This window comes from Lampetra fluviatilis, chromosome 8 (assembly GCF_964198595.1).
Source record: "Lampetra fluviatilis chromosome 8, kcLamFluv1.1, whole genome shotgun sequence".
In the NCBI taxonomy this organism is placed as follows: domain Eukaryota; kingdom Metazoa; phylum Chordata; class Hyperoartia; order Petromyzontiformes; family Petromyzontidae; genus Lampetra; species Lampetra fluviatilis.
In genome coordinates this window covers 9,383,035-9,407,273 of record NC_136282.1, presented here as the reverse complement: position 1 = coordinate 9,407,273, position 24,239 = coordinate 9,383,035, and the positions used below count along the sequence as shown (strand labels likewise).

At 44.2% G+C, this 24,239-nt stretch overlaps 1 protein-coding gene across 2 annotated transcripts; it reads left to right on the top strand.

The window, feature by feature from the left end:
* Positions 1–8,370: 8,370 nt before the first annotated feature.
* Positions 8,371–21,567, top strand: TTLL12 (tubulin tyrosine ligase like 12). 2 transcript variants are annotated; one of them, XM_078859050.1, is made up of 13 exons: positions 8,371–8,598; positions 9,610–9,773; positions 10,529–10,727; positions 11,648–11,807; positions 13,917–14,050; positions 15,301–15,377; positions 16,205–16,321; positions 17,072–17,302; positions 18,114–18,225; positions 18,810–18,922; positions 19,325–19,475; positions 20,096–20,234; positions 21,132–21,567. In XM_078859050.1, the coding sequence occupies exons 1-13, from the start codon at positions 8,446–8,448 to the stop codon at positions 21,281–21,283; spliced, it is 1,902 nt and encodes a 633-aa protein (XP_078715176.1). In that variant the 5' UTR covers positions 8,371–8,445; the 3' UTR covers positions 21,284–21,567. The 2 variants fall into 2 exon arrangements, with proteins under 2 accessions (XP_078715176.1, XP_078715175.1); XM_078859049.1 differs by having other exon boundaries at positions 18,810–18,961; positions 21,132–21,565.
* The last annotated feature ends 2,672 nt before the right edge of the window (positions 21,568–24,239 follow it).

Genomic DNA, 24,239 nt, shown 5'->3' with positions numbered 1-24,239 from the left:
ACCATTTGGGCTTAGCGAGCCGGTAGCTGTGAATTTGTGGCTTGCTGAAGGCTCGTTCTATTTCCTGGTTGGGCTCAAGATTTGCCCACTGTCCATCCATCTGAATTTGCCAACGAAAAGGGACATCTTCGTGGAGATGAGGGCAACCTGTGGGGGTGAATGAAAGAGAGGACGCGCAGTACTGTGAATAAACTTTCTTCTACAATTTGACCATTTATACATTAGAAATTACGTTGAAATTGTAAACACTCTTTTAACTCTATGGGTTCTTACCAGGGGTATTGCACAAGAATTTAATGCACAAGTCGATCCTGGTTGGACGTGAGGTCCTGTTCGCCTACACAAAATACAAGCACCATTTCAAGTCGGTAAAATGTGTCAATGTGGCCTCATTGTTCGTTATTTGACCAGTGCAGTGACATGTGGAATCACAGTGGCAGCAGTTTAGTCAGACACTGCCAGAGAGGCCTCACAACAGATTGAAACCCCTGGCACCTGTTGCCACTTGATGGCGAAGTCCGCGGATCGAATCGGATAGGCCACCCTAGTTAATACTGCGGGTGTATTTACCTCACAATATGCGGCGTCTGCTTAGGAGCGGCCATAAACGATCCTGCAAAACCATTCCAAATAGAGTGGGCCATTGTCTACTGGCGTCATTGCCTAAATAAAAAAAAATGTCCCCACAAATTGCTCGATTGGGGTTACACATAGTAATTATCACCCCCGAACCAGCAGATGAATGCCCACTTGCAAGCCAGTGCTGAGTCACCTTGTGCTGCACAGAGACAGTTGCCACTGGAGGTCCCCTTTGAATGGTTGAGATGAAATGTGAAGTAATGTGCTTTGAGTTGTTGAGGCATTTTAGGCAAGTGCCATATACATGCAGAGATTATTATTTTAGACTAATTCCAACAATGAGGAACGGTGCATGTATACATTATATTATAAAGCTACTTGTTTCGGAGTTGGGGATTAATCTATGCGTAACATTTTCACGAGTAGCCGTGAATATAGTTTGTAGGTTATGTTTAGTGCTCGAAAATATTACCATGTCTGATAATATTTGTCTTCTGCTTCCTGGGAAGTTGGGTTTCAAACGTTTCTCTGAGCACTCACACGAGTGTGAATAATGCTCCAATTGTCGCTGCGAATAAACAAGAATTGTGAGTGCGTGACATCGCCTTAGGTAACATTATCAGCAATGTCAGTTAGCCATTATCATATTCTCGTACAATACTCAATACTCTCTCAAATAAAGAGCAACGAGATTATTCCGTCTTGAAAATATCAAGACATTCAGGTTGAACAGATATTAGACGACGTTTTGGGAAATGTCCCTTCTTTATGGCACTACTGTCAACACAGCATCATTGTTAGATTTAAGATTCTTAAGAGCAGTGCATTTTTCAACGCATTTGGGAATTAAGATTACGCACTTACTGCAAGTCAAAGACTCAACATTAATTCCACTTTTGGTAACGAAAAAGGTTCACATACTTCTTATCAGTAATTAGAAACTGCTTTCTAATGGTCGTGAAAACGCAGCAACGATGTCCAGTACTTTGAATAAAATGGACGCCATTTCAATATTAAACACGTGTTTAATTCCTCATATGGAATGTTAATCTTCAACATGTTAAAGTTACACGGCTCCACGAGATTTCTACAAAACCTCTCTGCATGATGGGTAGTGAATTATATTCTTCGATAACTGCAGAAAGCATGATTGTATTTTTTTATATATAAAAAAATATACATTTAAGATCGGTCTTTGAAACACATTTAGTTGAAAGGATACAGTAGTTTGAAATATAAAACGTATAAATTTAAGATCGGTCTTTGAAACACATTGAGTTGAAAGGATAGTTGCTATTATACATAGGACATCCTAACGATTTTGCATAAACAAGATAAACATCGGCACATGCAAACATTAAACAATAGGTATAAAAAATGTTAGAACACTACTTAATCAAAATGTGAGAGGCGCGAGCATTAGAACAAACTCATATTGCATCCTGAATTCTCACCCAAGTATCTCTTCGTCACCGAACTCAGGCGCTCCGAAATGTGAAATGCCCCAACAGTGGCGAGGCGGAGAGTTTACCGTCTTGAACATGTGACACCTGCCCCTATATATATTGTAGAGGCGTCACAAGTATGACGCGAAATGATACGCACGGACAGTGTGTAGGCTGTACATCATTTCCTGAAAGCGCTATAGGAGGTGGTGATGCAAGTCTTCCAGCATGTAACCATGAACGTCACGAGCAGGAATGTGTCTATCGATTGCTTTGTGCATACAACCAGGTGGCTCAGCAGTAGAGGGAGTGGCCCACAATCTTAAGGTTGTGCGTTCAAATCCTGGTTGGGGGTTGACTCGGCTCATCATCAAAATGAATGCCACTTCTTCTTGGTTCTTTCGGTAAAGTCACGTAGAAGGGAAGTAATAAAATAATAATAATAATAAAAATAAAACATAATAAAATAATTCTCACGACGTTTCGGCCACAACGCAAGCAGCCGTCCTCAGGTGAAAACCAGGTCTGTCGAGGCGACAGCGTCTGAATGAAACAGCACACGAGCTTGGAGCATATAAATAAGCTGGGCGCCTTGACAAAGGAATTTGCATATCAAGAGAAAAATTGAATGCCACTTTTCGGGGGAAGTAAACAGTGGATGTCATGTAGACTGGCTCAACCCATACCAAAGTAATGTGTAGTTTCAGGGCTTTAAACAGGAGATGATCAGCGCCTTAACACATTGAAGCAGGAAATCAAATCGATTTTTAATTGTAGCACTGCTACGAATTCACAGTGTCAGAAAACATTGAAAGCTGCAGAATATTTTCTATGCGAATGAAGCAATGCATCACATGACCCACTGCTTTCAGCCACGTAATTGATGTCTTTCAGAAAAATTCCATCCCATTGCAAACAATGTAACTAGCGTCACGTTACTAAGGTGTGGTTCAAAAGGCCAATCGTGTCAATTATTCACTAACCTTTTCGTTAACTTTATGTACTCTATTTAGATCTACGTGTTTGAAAAACTCGCTATACTGCAATGCGCTGTTGACTTACGAATTCAGAAGAATAAAATACTATGGGCTGAGAAGAAAATACCACAGACCATTAAGGTTGGAGCTATTGATAGTCCACGCTGAGTATGGCTTTTCCTCGCTCATACGGGCTCCGTTTGTGCGATTTTGCGTACATGCGGGTAACCTACCTCTACTCCAAATTCGCCGTCATGTGGTCATCACAATTTTTGATGTCAGAGAACTCTGAGCCGAGATAAATGCATCAACGCATGTTGAAGGTGTGTTGGGACATTACACCATCGCATGCAACATTTAAAAGGTAGCCTACGGAATGCCAACGTGGTAGAATGACGATATTCTGTAGCCCTACTTTTAATATGACCCTAGGCCAGGCTGGCTTGCACCTGCATAGAGAATGAGAAAACAATTGTGGGCTGTGAAAAAAGTGGGTTTGGAAGACAGTCATGTTAGTACCGATGATTGGACAGGTAGCAGACATCTAGTTTACCAAAATCCACGCATTTCATCAACACCAATACAACACTGTTTCATACGCATCCTTCCCATGGCCAATATCTCACTGAAAGGTGGCGAGTCGCGTGGGCTAACAGGGCTTAGTTAATTTACCAGCTGGCATTCAAACACAGCCTAGTATCATCAAAGTTGGCCCAACATTGGTCCAACGAGTCCAACCATATACCAAATTTGGTTCAATCTACCACGTCAATCTACCACGATGTCTGCTGTTTCTAAACCCCCGTAAAATTTCAATTCGGAACCACAAACAACTCACCTGCCACTTATGACATCACCCTGCCAAAGTCATATCCTGAACCCTTCCCTCATCCCCAGAAGGTACCTGATGATTTGAAGCTGCCACCAAAGGCTTATTATGCAGACACAAGATATTTATAATGCGATTGTCATACACAGGAATGTGTGCCCTCCTGCTCAATTCAAGTGGTTGAAATGTGAAAACATTGCTTTTGCAGAGCTTTACCTATGCGTCAGAGGGCTCACCCTCATTATCCAATACTAATGGCATACACATGTTTGGGTTATTGCCGAATGTAATTACACATGATATAATGTATTGGTACTGTTGGCACCTATTTAACAGACAAGATCCCACACGTATTTTTCAGTCAACCCAGGTCTATCAAACATATGCAGTATACGGTAATAACGTCCAATACAATGCCACCAGATTGTGAATCAATTCTTATCACTCGAACACAAAAGCAAGTTCCCGGACTGTCTCGGTCAAACCCGGTCAGGTGGAAACTCTACGATATGCAGGTGTGTGTGTGTGCATGAGTAACCTATCTTTCGTCACAGGTATGTTGAAAACATGTTCACAAAATAAGTTCTTCAAGACCATCAGAAAATTTCTCCATCCCCCTCCACCCCTCTGTCCATCATTGGTGATGGGAAGCAACTCAGTTTAAACTGTACAGTGGCATGGTAAATCTATTCAGCGCTAATTACATATAAGTGTACATTTTCAATTCTACTTTGGTCATGGCACTAAACACAGTCGATAGGTCTCGTAGGGGGGTACTGAAGTAAAGAGGTCTGGAACCACTGCCCCAATGTATCGCCACTTCTGTCCCTCTTCTGTACTCTGCTGCCCACAGTGTATCGCCCACAGCCGATATCACTTGTTGTGTATGGTGGCTGCCCATTCAACCATCCTACCCAGGCTCCAGCCTGTTTAGCTTCACAAATTTGACGTGAACTGGGCGTATTCTGGGAGATTTGGTCATACGCCTGTCTACTGCATAATGAGTTTATTTATTTATTTATTAGTGTACGACATTGCTCTCATTAACTCACTCTTGTTCGGTATTTGGTGAAGGTTAATAATGCTCGTGTCACTTGTTGGTATAAATTCATAATTTATTTTTGTTTTTACAAAATGATTCATGCTGGAATGATAATTGGCGGTATTTCTAAATTAAAAGCTTTATTTGCTTTGCGTTGTCAATATATTTTTGTCCGGCAAAATTATTCATCTTGTTTTGTTGTTCGTATGATAATTTATTATGAAATCGACGCACGTCTCATCACCACACCCAGCTGTGTGTGCGTCAGTCGTCATACGCCAGTCATCTCTGCCAGTCATCACGGTTCATCCATGGCACCTGGGTCTGTCCCGTGACGTTTTGCCAGCGAGCCTTCGACACTTCACGTGGCCTGGCACAAGCGCCGTGGTGATGTCACCCCCCACTTAGTGGCCAATAGCGTGTGTTCTTGTTATACGCACACCAGGACACACTGCAGAACACCACAGAGGGGACTTAGATGCGCTCAATGCTGGGTATCTTATTTCTGCATTTTGGGTCGCAATTAAAACATATCTGGTACAAAATCGCATATCCGACCGTGACCAATTAACCGCCGACATTCAGTATCGTACTCTTTGGTTCTTTCGGTAAAGTCACGGAGGTATCAAATTAAATAAATTAAATCACGACTTTTCGATCGCTACCACAAGCGACCGGTCGCTTGTGGTTGCGATAGACGAAACGTCGTGATTTAATTTATTTTATTGATACCTCCGTGACTTTACCGAAAGAACCATGGAGTATGGATCCCTGCAGTCACGAAAACTTCAGATCTAGATTCAGTATCGTGTTTGTGTTTAGCATCACTGTCATTTTCAGCCCCCAGCAAGTCGGATATGCGACCTGCTGTATTGTTGGGGTTTAGACCACAATCCGACATGCACATTTTTGTAAAGTTATTATCCCAGAGAGGTAAAAACTGAAGCTATGTCCACTGCATTTTATTGCTCCTAAAGTTTAACAATTATCTAGCAAAAACGACACAAATGAACACGATGAGTAAAAAAATTACACACCATGGTTATACATTACATCAAAGGCCAAATAAATCACATATCATATGGATCTTATTTTTAAAGAGCAGGAATGCTTTTAAAGTGTTATCTACAATATTCTTTGGGTCTTCCGGTAAAGTCACGTAGATAGGTTCAAAGTAAATAACAAAAAAACTACGACGTTTAGATCACAACACAAGCGATCGCCATCAGGAGGAAAAAAAGAGGAAAGCTGCTGAGGCAGACTGTTTTTAAAGGTTTTAAAATGTGTGTAGCCCAAGGGTCATAAACGAAGTTGGCGGGGCAAGTGATGTTAATGTGAGAAATTAGCATGTTCTTTGGGTCTTTCGGTAAAGTCATGTAACTTTACCAAAGAATATGAACTCCTGCAGTCACGGAAGCTTTAAGTCAAGAAATTTGCATGTTTAATGTATGATCGGAGGGCGACGTCCACGACGAGGGCGCGGAGGTGGCTGTGTTAGTGTGAGAGATTAGCATGTTCATGGGAGATCTGAGAGCAGCAACGAGGTGGCTGTGTTAGTGTGAGAGATTAGCATGTTCATGGGAGATCTGAGAGCAGCAACGAGGTGGCTGTGTTAGTGTGAGAGATTAGCATGTTAATGGGAGATCTGAGAGCAGCAACGAGGTGGCTGTGTTAGTGTGAGAGATTAGCATGTTCATGGGAGATCTGAGAGCAGCAACGAGGTGGCTGTGTTAGTGTGAGAGATTAGCATGTTAATGGGAGATCTGAGAGCAGCAACGAGGTGGCTGTGTTAGTGTGGGAAATTTCACCTGTTAATGTAAAATCAAAGAGCTGAAAATAACAATTAACATCGGAAGGTGGTAGGATGGGAACATGACAGCCTCTCTTTGCTTTGGAATGATGTGAAAAGCCCCATTATGATTGTGATGCAGATTATGCCAAGTGCCATGCTTACTGGTGACCTATGAAAATGCATAGGCAGCTATAACGCTTTCTGACATACAACTTTGCAACAAATGTGATCATCACAACTAATTCCATATCTGTCAACCCCTTATCAGTGCCCTACCTTATTAGAGACCAATTCAGACCTTATTGGTCACCCCGTGCCCCTTATACATCTCAACGTTCATCCTACAAAGCCCCATTATATTATTCTTTGGTTCTTTCGGTAAAGTCACGTAGGTATAAAATAAAATAAATTTTTAAAATTTCTACCTACGTGACTTTACCGAAAGAACCAAAGAGTATGGATCCCTGCAGTCACGAAAACTTCAAATCCCATTATGTTATTATGTTATATTCTATTTCCGTACACACACTTTGCTTTTAGAGCAGTGTTATTGACGAATAGATTTGTATATTTTTATTTATAAAAAAAATAGTAGGGAAGCACACCCATTGGCTAAACACCACATAGATGTTAACTACCTCGCCCTGTATACACAAGGTCGTGGGTCCGATCCTGACCCTGACGCCTGCTGTGTATTTGGAGTTTTTGTCTCATCATCCCTGTGGCTAGGAGATGTTAACTACCTCGCCTGGTCTACAGGAGGTCGTGGGTCCGATCCCGACCCTGACGCCTGCTGTGTATTTTAAGTTTGCGGTGCCTCTTTCTCTCCCCGTGGTCGAGTGGATTCTTCTCCGGGGTTGTCCCTCCACGTGTAGAATCTCCATGCGCTTGGAGTATTTTGGCTGATATCACACATGTCAACCAATACGGTTTACCCCGTATTCTTGTACAGCGAAATAGAGTTTTCAGGTTCACAAGGTGTATAGCCTTTTCAATATGATCAAACAAAACACATTTTTTTACCTATTTGTTTGTGTTTCTCCCTTGTGATGGGACTTGGTAGGATGAACGTTGAGATGTATAAGGGCACGGGGGTGACCAATAGGGTCTGAATTGGTTTCTAATAAGGGAGGCACTGATAAGGGGTTGACAGGTTTGTGTGATACATTTCCACGTGCTGATAAGCCACTTCGTAGGGCGATCATTTGCGGCCTGTGCGCTTCAGAAATATATATAGCTCAGTGAGCCTTACCTGGTAAAATAAAAGTGTCTCGTTTAGTTTAATAGTTTTATTATTTAAAAATAGTAGTGCACCCATCTTGCGTAAGGAAACACACCCAATTGATAAGCCACTTCGTCGAGCTATCATTGTGCCCAGGTCGCTTCTGAAAAAGATATTCATGGCTCTCAGTAGGCCTTACCTGGTCAAATTAAACAACAGTTTACAGCTCAATTTAATAGTAAAAAATGTCATTAAAATAACTATAGTAGAGCAGCCATCTTACGTAGGGGAGCGTACCCATTGGCTAAGCATCGCATAGGGAACTTATCGATTACGTCACTGCTATGGCCTTCCCACCCCCACCCCCAACCGCCTCCCCCCACCCCCCTCCTCCCCCCGTCACCGCCCCACCCCCCTCCTCCCACCGTCACCGCCCCACCCCCTCCTCCCACCGTCACGGCCCCTCCTCCCACCCCCACAGACACCGGCGCTGGGGCGGCTTCTTCTCTGCCTGACAGAGCGGACGGCGGCGGCGACAGCTGCGGCCCCAAAGCCGCTCATGGCCGCGCCCGTGGCGCACGTGGCAGCAGGCGGCGTGGAGCAGGAGGAGGAGGGGCACGAGCGCTTCGTGGCGCTGCACGGCCCTGCGCTCGTCTCGTCCGGCGTTCCGCGGCTGCTGTGGCCGCGCCTGCACCACAAGCTGAGCCATGAGGTGGCCCTGCCTGACTGTGTCTGCCTGTGTCTGCCTGTGCCTGCCTGTGTCTACCTGCCTGACTGTCTGCCTGACTTGGCGGCGTCTCGCCGTCGTTGAGCGACCGAGGGCCGCCGACGCTGTGGACGTGGGGATCGTGGGACCCTCAGCAACGTCGCTTCAGCCGCTTCCAATTCGCACGCAAAACATTGGGCCAACGTTGGGCCAAAGTTGGGCCAATGTTGGGCCAAGTTCCCAACTGGGAATATTTTTTTGTGGGATGCACAGAAGCCGCTGGTATCCACCGGCTCTGTATAATTAATGGGTTTAAACAAATTAATCGGCTCTTTTGTTAAGCCACTGCTGGATGAAGGCCTCCCCACGCCTTAAGATATTCCTCGCCACTGGATCGAACTTGTCAGATTCATAGCCACGTCAACATCGCTATTTTAATCATTATTATTTCTGGTCATTGCCATTGAAGTGGTTATAAACCTTCACCCCGACTGTAGTGATGATCATTATAATCGTAACTGACATCACCAGCAGGGTCATTGCCATCGTGCAAAAACAAACGTGATCGATTTACGCCCAACATCCCAATACTAAATAATACTTTGCCCTGTGCCTGTGAACTACTGCACCCAATTTGGTTTAGAAACATCGCCCCCTAACTGAGTACACTTGACGAGACCCTCCTTGAATGAGTTGGGAGACTCGGAGAGGCTTTCCCGGGTGAGCACGCGTAATTAGAAATAACTTACTCGCATTTGCCCGTCCGAGGACAGGTATATTGCAGTACATCGTTGCTATGATAATTGGTGTAATTATTATGTTCATTAGCACCATACACAATCACCATAATCGCATCCCCGTCAGATTTGTCATTGACAATGAAAGCCATTCTCATTGTAAACACCATCAGGTGATTAATTATTGACACCACCAAAACCAATTGCCATTTTAAATGAAATCATGATAATTGTGGACTAGTGATGCTTATGGGTCAGCTGTTCAACCCGTGTGTGATAGGTGTTCGATGCGGGCGAGGTGTTTGGAGTCATGCTGGTGGTGGAGGAAGGCGATGGAGATGACGGAGACTCGGAGGAGATTAAACGTACAAATCCCGGGGAGCCTCCAAGCTACAAAGTGATTGTAACACGGGAAGATGGCCTCTCTGCTTCTGACTCCAATAGGTAGGATTCAACCCGAGCCATTGAGCGTTTCAAATACAATTTAGAGCACGTGTTGTGAGGATGACTGCTCGTTTGTTAAATGTCGTTGCTACAGTACCGTCGATGTTTCGGTGATTTTTACGCTTAAGATTGATTTTTTTGAACATCTTGGCCAAGACGATAGGAATGTATTTTTAATTCCTCCAGAGATCCTGTGAATTGTCATAATTGAGGGTTACGGTTTGAATTAACCGTAGTCTAATTTCTTGTTGGTACTTCTTGATTTAATTAGCCTAAAGGTAACAATTGCATCAAACTTGTGTAAATTGATTATTTACATATAAATAAAAATAGTGTTTAGTCCATTGGTCTCTGACTTTCCAGACCAATTTTCACCAACATTTGTTTTGGCAATAAAATTAGATCGGTTTCCACTTCATGGGTTTCATTAACAGGTTTGTTAAATGTTACTGGGTTGCCAGATCCGATTGGCCAAAGCACTCAATCTTAACTATGGGCACCTGTGCAACACCAAAAGCAACATTGCAGAGAAACCTCTGCATTATTGTGGAGAATTATAGTTAAAATCATATATAATCGATACTCCGTTCTGTCTCCACTTCTAAATAAAAAATACTTTTAGCCCATCAGCCGATTGGCCTTCCAGACCAATTTTGTCCAGCTTGCACAATTTTGACGCACGCATTGGGAGCGAAATGACAAATTTTAATGGGCCAATGATAAACACACGTGTCCGTCCCCTGTTTTGTGTGCAGCATCTTCCTGATTGACCACGCGTGGACGTTCCGTGCCGACGTGGCGCGGACTCAGCTGCTGGAGGTTCCGGGGCTCGTGCACCGCATGGCGCAGCTCATGGGGCTCGACTTCCACGGCGAGGTCCCGGACGACGACACTGTGGACGACGTGCTGGCACAACTCTGGCAGTACAGCCAGACCTACAGTCTGGCCCACGGGGTGAGGCTCGTCCACACACCGCTCACACGGCACAATGGGGGGGGGGAGGCGCAGGCCACAGTAGCACGGACAATGACGTGCACAGCCAGATCACTTGTAGTTGGCGCATAACTTTCTTTACGTTGTTTATTGAACGGTAGCTTTGGAAGTAGTTTGAACCAGCTTGTGTTTGGGCACAGAAAAAAAAAGTCGCTTTGAAAAGGGTCACTGAGATACCTAGAGGGCATTTAGAATACAGCAAATGATTTTGTAATGTCAATTTCCTGCTGAATAATGCAGCTAAATTTAGTTATGTCATGTTTGGGAAAATGTTGAACGCATTATCAACCCGTCAAGGGTTCAAGAAACGATATGCATACCTCTTCATATAATAGAAGGATATTGACTGCATCAGGAAAATCTAAATCCTCTCTTCTGCTTTTCAAGTATGGCCTTGGAACTTATATTTATTTATCTTGCAATGTTGCAGCTATGGGCTATGTGGCAGGTTGTAATTATCTTTAAATGTTACTTTAGGTCACAATATAAATAACATATATTCAGCCCTTTAGTAACTAAGTGTTGGATGAAAGCCTTCCTAAGCTTTATTGGTCATAGGTTATGTTTTTTCATACCATACTTAACAATGCTGACCACTGTGGGTTGGTGAAACAGGGCAGGGGTGGTTGGGGTCCCAGAACGGCCTCAGGTATCACTTGCCACCGGTGTTAGCCTAAGCCAGGAATCAAACTCGGCTCGCCTAGTCCGTAGTGAAGTGCGAAAACCACTGCATCACCGCTGCACCCAACCTTAGTTAATGGCAATGATATTGCCAAATGCATTGACAGGTCACGTTGAAGTATATGTTAGGGATTGAATGCATTTGTGAATGCTCAAAGGCCTCAGACTGGCTTGTATTTGACTTCCTTTGGAGGAGGCAGTCGGCAGAGGAGAAGGAGCCCGTGTGGTACATCATGGATGAGTTCGGCTCACGAATCCAGCACTCGGACCAGCCCACGTTCCGCACGGCGCCTCTCTTCTACCTGCCGGAGCAGCTGGCTTACACACTCCTCTGGCCTGTCGTAGACCTGGAAAAAGGAGGTGATGCTACCGGCTGAAAGGATTTAACCACGCTACTTTTACAGCCATTGTCGCTCGTCCATTTCCAACACCGTTGTATAATTCATTGCTCATTCATCTTTAAAAGCTACTTTGTAGCACGTCACCGTTGTCAGACAGTGCATTATGAAAGTGTAAATATCTTAGTTTTTTAGAGACGTATGCTAAATTTCAGTGCATGTTTGCATTTCAATAAAATATTGCTATCAAGTTGTATATATACAGGGTGACCCAAAAAAAACGGGCCCCAACTCTAATTAGGCCCCGTTTCTTAGTGTTTTGTCCGAACGAAATGAAACTTTGGTCATAACTAGTTTATTATATTCGAAACATCAAATCAAAACACTAGGGTCTTTGGCCTTTTTTTCTCCGTTCTACAGCATGTGTTCTAGATGGCCTCCATTTAGCTCCGTGCATTTCTTGAGGCGCAGCACGAAGTTGTCCATGACGTTCTTACAGACTGAATTGGTAATGGCTCTCATCTCCTCCCTGATGGTTTCCTTGAGTTCCGTGATGGTTCTGGGTTTCCCTGCGTAGACTCTGTCCTTAAGATAGCCCCAAAGAAAAAAATCTGGGGGGCTTAGGTCCGGGCTATGGGGTGCCCACTCAAAATCAGTCTTGAGACTGATCACTCGGCCTCCGAAGTTCTCTTTCAGCCAATCTCGGGACAGGTTTGAGGTGTGAGAACTTGCTCCGTCTTGCTGGAACCAGAACTTGCTCATGAGCGACGGGTAGAGGGTCTGGAGCTCACTCTTGAAGGTTTTGAGGACCTCCACATACCACTCCTTGGTGACTGTCACTGCTGCGCCAGATTCTTCGATGAAGATTGGTCCGATGATGCCTCTGGCCGAGATTGCAGCCCACACCGTGCACTTAGGAGAGTGCAAGGGCTTGGTGGCTACTTCATTGGGTCTGGAGGACCCCCAGAAGACATTTGTCTTGGAGTTCGCCTTTCCGTCAAGATGGAAGTGGGCTTCATCTGAGGTCCAAAGGAGGTTAAGGAAACTTGGTGTCTCCTCGATCTTCTCGAGCATCTTGACTGCCATAGCGCTCCTCTGCTTCTTGTCTGAGGCTGTAAGGGTCTGCAGCGTCTGTATTTTGTATGGGTAAGCCCTGATATCGTTCACCAGCACTCTCCTGCAAGTCTCACGGGACATACCGAGGGACTGACTTCACTTACGCACAAAGCGTTTCGGACTCTGCTGGAGAGACTCTCTCACACTTTCGACCAGCTCGGCTGTTCGCTTCTTGGGACGTCCCGAGTGGCTTGGACGGTTCTCACTGGCAGCGTTGAGGTTCTCCACGGTCCCATACTTCTCGAAGTGGGCCACCCAGTTCTGAATTCTGCTTTTGGATGGAGCCTTTTCACATTCGAACTGACGCATGAAACTGTCCTGGGTTTTCTTGAACGAGCCTGTCTTGTAGTAAAATTTAACACAGTGTATTCTTTGTCCCAGCTCCCACTGGGGTATTGGTGTACTCACGGTCGTTGATTCTGCCATGTCCTGTAAAATTAGGGCAATCGGTGAATAAATAAAGGAGATATCACATAAAGTGTACACGGGGCCCGTTTTTTTTGGGTCACCCTGTATATAGTCCTTTGCCATTCTAAGACTGTATGATGGCCTCCTCATGCCACTGCAGTTTGTAAGGGTTATTTTATTAGACCATACATCACGTTGGTCAGTGCAAGTCGGCAAAGGGGGGCAAGTATAGATGTGGGAGCATAGAAGTACATCACAACAATGTAATTAGCTTCACTGCCATCTGCTGCTCACCGCGTACCTCTGCAGAAGCCTATAATAACCGTTGTCCATAGTAGTCGCCCATCCAAGCACTATCCAGGCTCAATTCTGCTCAGCTTTAAAGATCTGACAAGAGCTGGTGCAATCACGGGTGATCTGGGCATAGACCAGGCTATAAATATTTCACAGTTATTCTTCTGACAAGATCAATGAAGCTGTGTTTGACGATTGCAGTGTACAACTTAAAACAGAACAGGTCAGTTGTCGATAGCAGCCTACAGCAGAACGAAAGCGTTTGCGCCGCCGTTAACCCTCGCACCCTCGCATGTCCGTGGCTCGTGTGCAGACGAGGTGACGCGGGATTTTGCCTACGGCGAGCGTGACCCGCTCGTGCGCACCTGCCGCCTGTTGCCGTGGAGACGGGCTGACCTGACGCACGTTCCCATGCACGTGCTCGTCCCTCCGCCGCAGTCCTTCGAGGTGATGTAGTCCTCCTCGCTCCGATGTGGCGCGTTGCTCGTCAACAATAGTTCCGGCTGTGTGCCGTCCAACTTTTCTTTTGCCTCGCTCCATAGAATTGCTGCCCCCATCTCCAGCAGCGCAAGCACCACCTTCTTAATAAGTCAATTGAATTAATACATTTAGAATATGCATGCACCGAAATGGATTATTTTGCTTTTCAACATGCGTTTGTTGTCATCAATATTTAATTGGCAGTACGAAAGCTGACATGTAGCTGTAAAGGTAAAACATATTTGCAAATAGTCCGTTGGCAAGATTTGCGCAACCGTTTTATGGATTGATCTGGTTTTCAGTACGGCAAGTCCCTGAATGCCAGGCTATTATATTGCACACCTTGGTTCATATTGGATCATCTTTGGGATGGACAGAACCTATACATAAACTTTTCAACCTATTTTTGAAATGTAGAACGTACTTGAATCATGAGCATAATAATTGATTATGTGATTGGTGCCAAAATTACTAATTTATAATTAAAGTAGCAATATGAAATGCATGTCAATTATATTTCATCAAACATTAAAGGCAACAAAAAATAAAAAATAGTTAGAATTACATACCTGTCAACCCATACGGTTTACCCGCATTTTTGTACAGGGAAAATGAGTTTTCAGGTCCATACGGCGTACAGCCGTTTCAAAATGGGCAAATTGTTTTTGTCTTTGTGTTTCTCCCTTGTGATGGGACTTTGTAAGATGAACGTTGAGATTTCGATTTAAAGCTTTCGTGACTGCAGGGATTCATCTTCTTGGTTCTTTCGGTAAAGTCACGGAGAAGGGAAATAATAAAATATGTTTTATTTTTATTATTTTATTACTTCCCTTCTACGTGACTTTACCGAAAGAACCAAGAAGATGAACGTTGAGATGTTTAAGGGCACGTGGTGACCAATAAGGTCTGAATTGGTCTGTAATAAGGTCGGCACTGATAAGGGGTTGACAGGTATGTAATTAGTTGTGATGGTCACATTTGCTGCAAAGTTGTATAATGTCAGAAAGCATTATAGCTGCCTATGCATTTGCATAGGTCACCAGTAAGCATGGTACTTGGCTCAATCTGCATCACAATCATAATGGGGCTTTGTCACATCCTTCCAAAGGATAAAGAGGAGCATGAAGTGTAATATTCGTGATTATACTACTATTCCACCATTTTATGCATGTGTGCAATTATGAAATGAAAAATGTGATTTTCCTTTTTAATCTTAGGCAATTTTCAAGGAAACAAAGGAACGCCTTCCACTGCCTATTGAGCCAGCCGTGTACCCCAAGGACAAAGTTTTTAAGTGAGTTCGTGAAAATTAGTTTTTTTTTGTAGCACAACAAATAGATGTTACGATATAAAATTAAGAAACGTACCTTCCCTCTTCACAAACCTCACTATTATGTCAGCATCGTAATTCAGTATTCTGTCTGTAGACAAGTCCGAGATACAAACATGCAGCCACATAACCATCTTAACTCAGTAGACATTAAAATTTGGACATTTTTTTGTAAATCGTTACATTTGTAGTGTTCATTTATGTGCTGTGAGATGGAGCGATAGCGCAGTGGTTTACATTCTGCACTATGTGCCCGGCAGCCAGAGGTCCTGAGGTTTACTCTTGGTCACGGCCAACATCAGGGTCGAGTGATCTCTAAACTTGTTCTTGGCTCCTCCCCTCCACCAACCCATACTGACCAACATGGCAGTGTATGACCAACAACCCCCACCTCTGATACTGCATGGTAAGCCTTGACAAAAGGTTGTTTGTGTTTTTTTATATACATGTATTGATCATGATATTTCAGCTTTGGCTATCACAAAATTGATCTTTCAGCTTTGGTGGCCAATTTTTAAATGACTGCCAAATTATTTGGCTGCCATGAAATAAATATCTGTATATAATAGCGCTATATATGATATTGTATACTTTAACTATGCAATTGGTCCAATATATTTATAGTACCTATTTCTTTCATACACATTCCATAACAGGGAAAATTACTTGGTTGTGTGATGACGCATGGGTGTTTGTGTAAGTGCGTGTGTGGACATATGCGCACGTACACCTGTGTGCTGTGTGTGTGTGCATGATGTGTTTGTGTGTGCGCTCTGCGTGTGCGAGCGCAGGGTGTTTGCGGAGCACGCCCAGGTGCGGGACAATCTGCATCATCCACGGTTCACGCTGGAAGAGGGCCCTGAAGCAGCTGACATCCTATACCTGTTTACGCACTACAAGGATTTTCGGTCAGAATGTTCAGCAAAACAAATACTACACGAACCCATTGGTCATTATACGATTCGGAGTTATAAGGAAACAAATAACATCTTCAATTACCATTCACTTTCATACTTCCATTTATATGCAGAACTGTTTATAATAAAATAAAAGTAAATTTGCAAAGCCAATTTTCCCAGTTTGCCCTTGCAACAGAGGCATTGTGTCTCAATGGGTCTATTTCATATCATGGTTAAATAAAGGATACAACTACATATATAGAAGCTAAATACTCAAAATGCACGTTGATTCTTAATGTGGAGGGAAAAACCAGAGGACCCAGAGAAAAATCCACACAACCACGGGGAAAACAGGCAAACTCCAAATATACAGGCGGGATCGAACTCACGACCCCCTGTATGCCAGGCGAGGTAGTTAACATCGCACTACCGCATCGCCCTCATATATATGAGCGGTGACATGTACACAATCGTATGTATGGGTTTCATGAGATTTACGGAGACGTTTTGGTTAATGCATCTCATTATAATTACAAGTTTTGCATCAGCTGGAATAATATCAATAACCTTTTGTAGATGAACCATTTCAGCGTATGTTCCAAATGGGAAGACTACACATGTACACAAACCGATTTGAGCTGCCCTTTGACCCTTACGGTAACCACCAAGCCTGTCCAATGCTGAAAACGACGATCATCTATTGTTGCTTAGACTGTCACGCGTGTCGTGTTTCCGCCCCCTCCCTGGTGCAATCGGCAGCACGCTCAGCGAGGAGCAGCCCTGCGTGATGCTGAGCCAGTTCCCCGCTGAAAGTCTGCTCACAGTCAAGGACTGCATGGCAGCGATGGCACGGATCGCGGCCAGCGCCGCTGGGACGGCCACGGCAGTCGAGAGTGACTGTTCGGGCCACCCGTCCTGGCTGCCGGCCACGTACAACCTGCAGACTGAGCTGCCGCAGTTCGTCAGCTGCTTCCAGCAGCGTCAGGGCAGGTCAGTGGCTGCCTGGGGGCAGAGACCCCCTTCCCTCCCCCGAAGCAATGCTCAGGGCAAAGGCCCTGGTGGCCTAATTTGAAGAAGAATGATTTCTGCGTTGAGGCGACGCTATGATGTATCGAATATGTGTAGTTCCTCTGATTAGCATGGTAGGCTACGTACGGTGCGAAAGGAATTCAACACACGTACGTACGACATGAGGTCCATGATAATTATATTGTTAATTTCACGATATATTGTTATACTGTGATTACCGTTTCTCATTTTATGTTTATCTTATTTTCTGACCATGTATGAAACAACAAAAAAAATCGCAAAAAATAAAAAGGTATTGTAATTAATTTAGTACTGTTAAAAAAATATTCCAGAGTAATTGAAAGGATATTGATTATAAGACCTGATATTTTTTTAACTGCCAGTATGTGTGTCATAAGCCTTATTGATTGATAAGTTACCATGATTATACGATTTATGGCAGGCTGAGCTGCAGTTTAAGCATGTTAAAGTAATCTATTTATAGTGGTCGTACAGCAAAGCACGATAACTATCCAATAAAAATGTGAAATACAGTCATAAATGTAAGCTATACTTATTTTGTGATATTCGTCATTTTGTGAAATTATCGTACTTTATCGTGAAATATAATATAACGTGTCACCCTTACTAACAATCTGTTGGAGCTTCTGTGCAAATCTCGCAGAATATTTTTTCACAACCACACTGTGAGTGAAAGTTGTACTGGCTTGGCAGAGGGTGATGCCGTGTGTTGACATCTGGTCATCGAGCCTCCTGCATCGATTTGTCTCAGGGGTGAGGACAACCACTGGATCTGCAAGCCATGGAACCTGGCAAGGGGGCTGGATACGCACATCAGCAACAACCTGAGCCAGATCATCCGGCAGCGCGAGAGCACGCCCAAGGTGAGGGCCTCTACACCGCCAACCTTGACCCGTGGTCTCCGTCATCGTTAACAACGTTTCAGTGTAAAAAAAAAATCCACGGATAACAGCTTCATTTATTACTTGGACATAGTATTTTAAAACTACACGGATGACGTTTTCCCAAAACAAATCATTCCCGCTTCCATGCATACGTGTCATTGATGCAGGGCACACAGGATGGTTTGAACAATGAACAGACAGGCTCGTTCATTCACAGCAATTTAACACCTCATTGGCCATTCCTTTCAGACTGCTGAAAAAATGCATCCTCTTTCATGCTGACAATTGTCTCAACTGTTGCAATTCATCATAGTTGCGTATATAGTCAAAATGGGTTGCTCCATTTCCTCTGCTTACAAGGTATAACCCAATGAGTTTGTTATCTCTCTTGGCTGTCATCATCAGTCATACTCAATCTACTGTTGGATGATGATTTGTCTATTATTATTGACATTAATTGTCCATCATTTGGTGTTCCTTTCCTGCCTTTTATATCCATGAGTATAATGTCTTGTTGACCCACCTGTCCTTCTGTGTCTCACCACCTACTCCTCCTGCACAAGGTGGTGTGCAAGTACATCGAAAACCCGGTGTTGTTTGAGCGTGCCGATGTGGGGATGGTGAAGTTTGACATTCGCTACATCGTCTTGCTCCGCTCCGTCAACCCACTCTCCCTGTACGTCTACAACGTCTTCTGGCTTCGCTTCTCCAACAAGTTGGTATCTGCAGACGTGACTGCCACTGCACTCGTGACATCGGTCACATGTAAGGATAATGATGCGCATGTACAAGGCACTTAAATGCTTTGGAAACTCAAAGCAACTTACAACGCATTTCATCTCAACCATTCCAATTCCATGCCACAGTCTCGCCGAGGGGGACCGCCGGAGGCAGTTGTTTCTTTGCGGTACAAGGTGATCATGGTACCGGCTTTCAAATGGGCATGAATCTGTACACTCCATCATGCACAGCTCCTAGCTTCCTACCCTCGGCCTCTCTGCTTCCCACAAGAGGTGAGAGGAGGAGGAGGAGATCGACGATCCTGATTCTGTGTCACGGTGCGCACCTGGGACGACAGGCCCTTCTCGCTCGAGCGGTTAGACGACTACGAGAAGCACTTCACGGTGATGAACTACGCCCCGGGCGTGGTGCTCAAGCAGGTGCATCACCACGAGTTCATCCCACTGTTTGAGAGCCAGAACCCCGCTTTCACCTGGACTGAGGTGCAGGTAAAGTGTTCACCACCACCATTCAAAAAGCAGCTTTAAGTCTCTCCGTGTGTTCCAACTGAGGTTTAAAGTGGTTCTGCATGAGCACTGTCTTTTCGGAGCCCAGTGGGGGCACTGTTTCTCTCGTAAAGAAGATCCAATATGAACCAACTTGTAGTATAAAGTTCTGTTGCTGTCGGGGACTAATTGGCAATGGTCCTTCTTCATAGCACTTGTGCCCTGAAGGACAGTTGCCCAGAACATCGCCTATTATCTACGTTTCCATGAGAGGCAGTGTTATTTATGAGTGTTGTATTTTTTGCTATATAGCTTTCCTCCTAAGTCGGTGTTACTAATGTGGGTTTATTGTTAATTGTGCAAATTGATCCCTAAACTCGTAGACACAAACCAGCACGACAAAGACTATTTTCAAATATGCAAACACATTTTGTCCTGACATCCACCTGTCGGCCTCCATACAGCTAATTCACACTTTTGGATACAAATGCACGTACAAAAGTGAAACCACCTTATGTGTGTGTTCATTAATTTTCTCAACGTGTTTTATATATGCATAGAGTTGCCATCCAGTGTGTAACATGACCTCTGATAAGCTGTCGGTGTTTTTTCTTCTCTTTCAGGCTGATATTTTCAAAGCCTTCGTCGAGCTGTTTCAAGCAGCTGTGGCCAAACCTGCCCCTTACGGCATTGGACATTACCCACAATCCCGAGCATTTTATGCCATCGACTTGATGTTGAAGTGGGACACGGATGCTAATGGTGATGCGCACACACGCACAGCAATACCTGTGCCACATTCTCAGACTTATGAATTCACAACATGGTTTTTGGGATGCTAACGGTGATGCGCGTGCACACACACGCACAGCAATGCCTGTGCCACATTCTCAGACATGAATTCACAATATGGTTTTTGGGATGGTGCCATGGTGTAATGGTCAGCAGGCTTCACGGGCAATCCAGAGGTCACCGGTTCGATTTCTTCACACGGTAGTTGAAATAGTTAGCAATAAATAGTTGGCAACACCAAGCAAAAACCTTTTGCAGGGAAATCATGTTTGCATTAACCACGTATACTTGTGTTGAACATGCAAACACAACATGCTCTGGTAATGTATGATGATGCATTGTCTCTGAAACTGATTGGTCCACACCAGAGACAGCTTTCTTTAGAGCCTAGTCTCAAACAGTGTTAGACCAGAGGACGCCAAAAGGCGACCAGCACAAAGCCAATGCACTATCAGGACAATGAGAGCTCAGGGTGAGCAGCTACATCATGGGACTTCCCTTGCCAGTATCAAAATATAAGAAAAGGTTTGACCCTTTCTGCAATAAAACAGTTGTGTTCCAATGTTAAAACACTGGGCAGCCTGAATGGATACACCACACTGTCGATTGGCAGGCAGGTTGTGTGTGGTAGACTAAGATGTGGGTACTCGGACCTCTTCCAAGATGTGTGGCCAATGTGGAAGAGTAGGCCAAAGTACCCTCCAGAGGGGCTCTCTAGAGCTCTAGTTTGATGGATCTTCTGCCAGCAGTGTCGTGGCAATAAATTTCAGGCTGCACTTTTAGCTTTTTTTTCTTACAGCATTTAGGAGGAGTAGATTTTTCCCATCTCAGCACATGCCTCATTATAAACATTGCTCTGACTTCCAGGTGACCGAATCATGCGACCTCAGATCCTGGAGGTGAACTTTAATCCCGACTGTGCCCGGGCCTGCAAGTACCACCCTTCATTCTTCGATGACGTGTTCAGCACCCTCTTTCTGGACGAGAGTGTGGGGCGGCCTGTCACGCGGCTCGTTTAATTGCGAAACCCCGAATATCACTGCGATGACTTGGAGAGAGGCCTTCAATAAGCAGTGGATTCATCATGGCCGATGATGATGATGATCGCCACAAATCATGCACAGTATCGTGACACTCATAGAAGTCAATTCGTAAAGGTTTAATTTGAAAGTTCAACAGTTTACTCTTGTCTTATCGGCCATACTTCTAAGGTGGAGAGCCTTACATATATTTAAAAAATCCAGATCGTATACTATATGTTAAGTCACGTCTAAAAATAAAATAATAAATTAAAATAACATATTACGACGTTTTCGTAATATGTTATTTTGTGTTGCAATCGAAACGTCGTAATATGTTATTTTAATTTATTATTTTATTTTTAGATGTGACTTAACCGAAAAGAACCAAAGAATAGTTCCTGCAGTCACGAAAGCTCCTAAATTAAGATCGTATACTATATGCTCTGTGCTTGTGTTATCTATGTTCTACATCATTTTTGGAATTTGCTATCTTGTATAAGGTAATTGGAAATAATACCCGGCTTCCTCCACCCCTCCAAAAACACAAGGTTCAGCAAAATGTAAACTGTAGATTTTCTGAGAGAACAGAACATTGTAGACGGTTTTCAAATCTAAATTCGAGGCACAATGTTGCTGTTCATTCGTACTTGTTTTTTACGGAATCAGCCCTGACTGCTACTTCTGAGCCAGACGCAGTTGCTTGCAAATACCAATAGTGCTTCATAACATTATGGGAAAATGCAAACAGCGTGTTTAAGAATGTATATTGAAATAAAGGCCTTTGGTTATCATTTTCTCGTACAATATACACTACTGAAACACATTTGGGCTTTTTCTTATCTATTTTTCAGTTTGAGAAAAAAAGAATCTGTCCTTTTTTGCGTTTGTCTTTAAAATAAAGAAAATTCTACGATTTAAAACAACTGTGTGCTGTAATACATTACACTACTGGTTGGCAATTCAGCAGAAGATGGATTACAAGCCTTGCATGCTCATCTGAACGTGTTTACATCTGCACCATCTCATCTGGCTGACGTGTGTGGTATCAGTTTTTGCCTATGATCTCCAGTCGGCGACCTGCAATGACCTCATCCCACACCAAGACCTCAAGATATGGGCACAGCAATGTTGCTGGTCACTGTTCACTGTCCACGACTTGGTCCAAACTCTCAACCAGTTGTGCAGTAAACATTTCCGAGACGGAATGCTCAATGGAATTGACCAAACATCGCAATAGAGGACACTTTAAAATGAGTCGTGAGATTCGGCAAAGCTGTGATGGGTAACGGATGTATTTTCTTTTAGAAATTATTAGATCATTTACACTGTAAACAATAACAGTCGTTCATGTATTTATTTATTTATGTATGTAAAATTGTTAATACAATAAATCAGATCGTGTACAGGACAATGATGGATTGGTAACTGCTTGTGGAGACCAGCATGCTGACGATGTATTCATGTCACTGTTAATGGAGTGTGACCCACCCGGGCCACTGTAATGTTTGGGCCAAAAAAGAACCACCGCCACAGTCTCTTAATGAGGACTCTCCTAGGCAGAAATTATTCTTAAGGTAACTCGCGTTACAAAAACCAACGACGTTAGGGCCATATGGCAAGCGGTGAGAATTCAAAACACAAGGTAAAACTTATCAATGTGGCTACGAGTAAGCCCAAGCCGTCGCTCAGGTCCTGATTTTGGTATTAATTCTGTCGTCATCTGCCACCGTTATCTAGCCCCCATCGGGCCCTCCTGCCACGATCATCCAATGTTACCCATTGCAACTGGGTAGAGTCTAAAACTCCTACAATTCCTCCCTTACAGTTAGTGACCTCTGAACGCCGCTCCCCGCATCTTTCATGGACCCAGACCTGCAGGTAAGTTGTGGCCCACGACTAAGTTGATTAATCATTACATAATTAGAAGACTACTTTTTTGCGGCACAAGTGGGAAACTATATTAATCCCCCAGCTAACTTCGTATTGGCCGTTAGTCGGCTAATCGAACCGATAATTATTATTGGTCGGGTAATTGGTTATCAATCACATATCCAACGCAACATGCGGTCCCCGTGGTTGCGTGGATTTTTCTCCAAAGTCCTCCAGGTTTTTCCTCCACATTCTAGAATCGCCGTTCGTTCAGAGTATTTGGCTGAGATAAATTTCCACATGATTATAAGCCACTTTTGTTCAGCTATCAATCGTGGCCAGGTCGGTTCTGACAAAGATTTACATAGCTCAGTGGGCCTTGCCTGGTGAAATACAACATAGTTTACTTTATCCACCTCCCGTCCAGTGGCACAAGTGGGAACGATTTATACTGCAAAGATAAAGATACCCCGTGTAGCCTCAACAGAATGTTGCGACAAGTGCTGTTAGCGAGCACGTATGAAGGCCGGCACGGCACACGAGGGAGTGGGTGGCCAGCACCACGCCCGGCCACCTTTGTCTCCCCAGGTTACTCTTTTTGAGGCTGAGTCGACCTCACGGAGGCTCCGGACCAGTTCATAAAATCACTGGTCCACACCAAGGGAAGGCTTTCTTTCGACCCAATTGGTGCTCGACCAGAGGACGCCAAATGACCTTTTGGCGTTTTGTTGCCAGAAAAAACGGGAAAAACCCAATGATTATATTTTGGTACCGGCAAAGGAGGTCTAATGATGATGATATCCGGTTGTAATTCGTACAAGACGAGCAAACTCTTAGCAAGCGAGCCCGATGAGACACGTGGCCGTTTTGCAGTTTCGCCTTTAATGTTGACGAGGGCTTGACGGGCGCGGGTGATAATATCATCGATTGATCGATCGCATTCCCCCAAGAAAACCCCCAACCTGCTCCTGCAGCCCGCACTGACGCAGGGTGGCCACTGGGTGGCGTGGGGGAGCAGAGTGGACACCAGAGACGGCAGGAGAGGGGTGGGGTGGGGAGGAAGAGAACGAACTCGGTCGGTGAA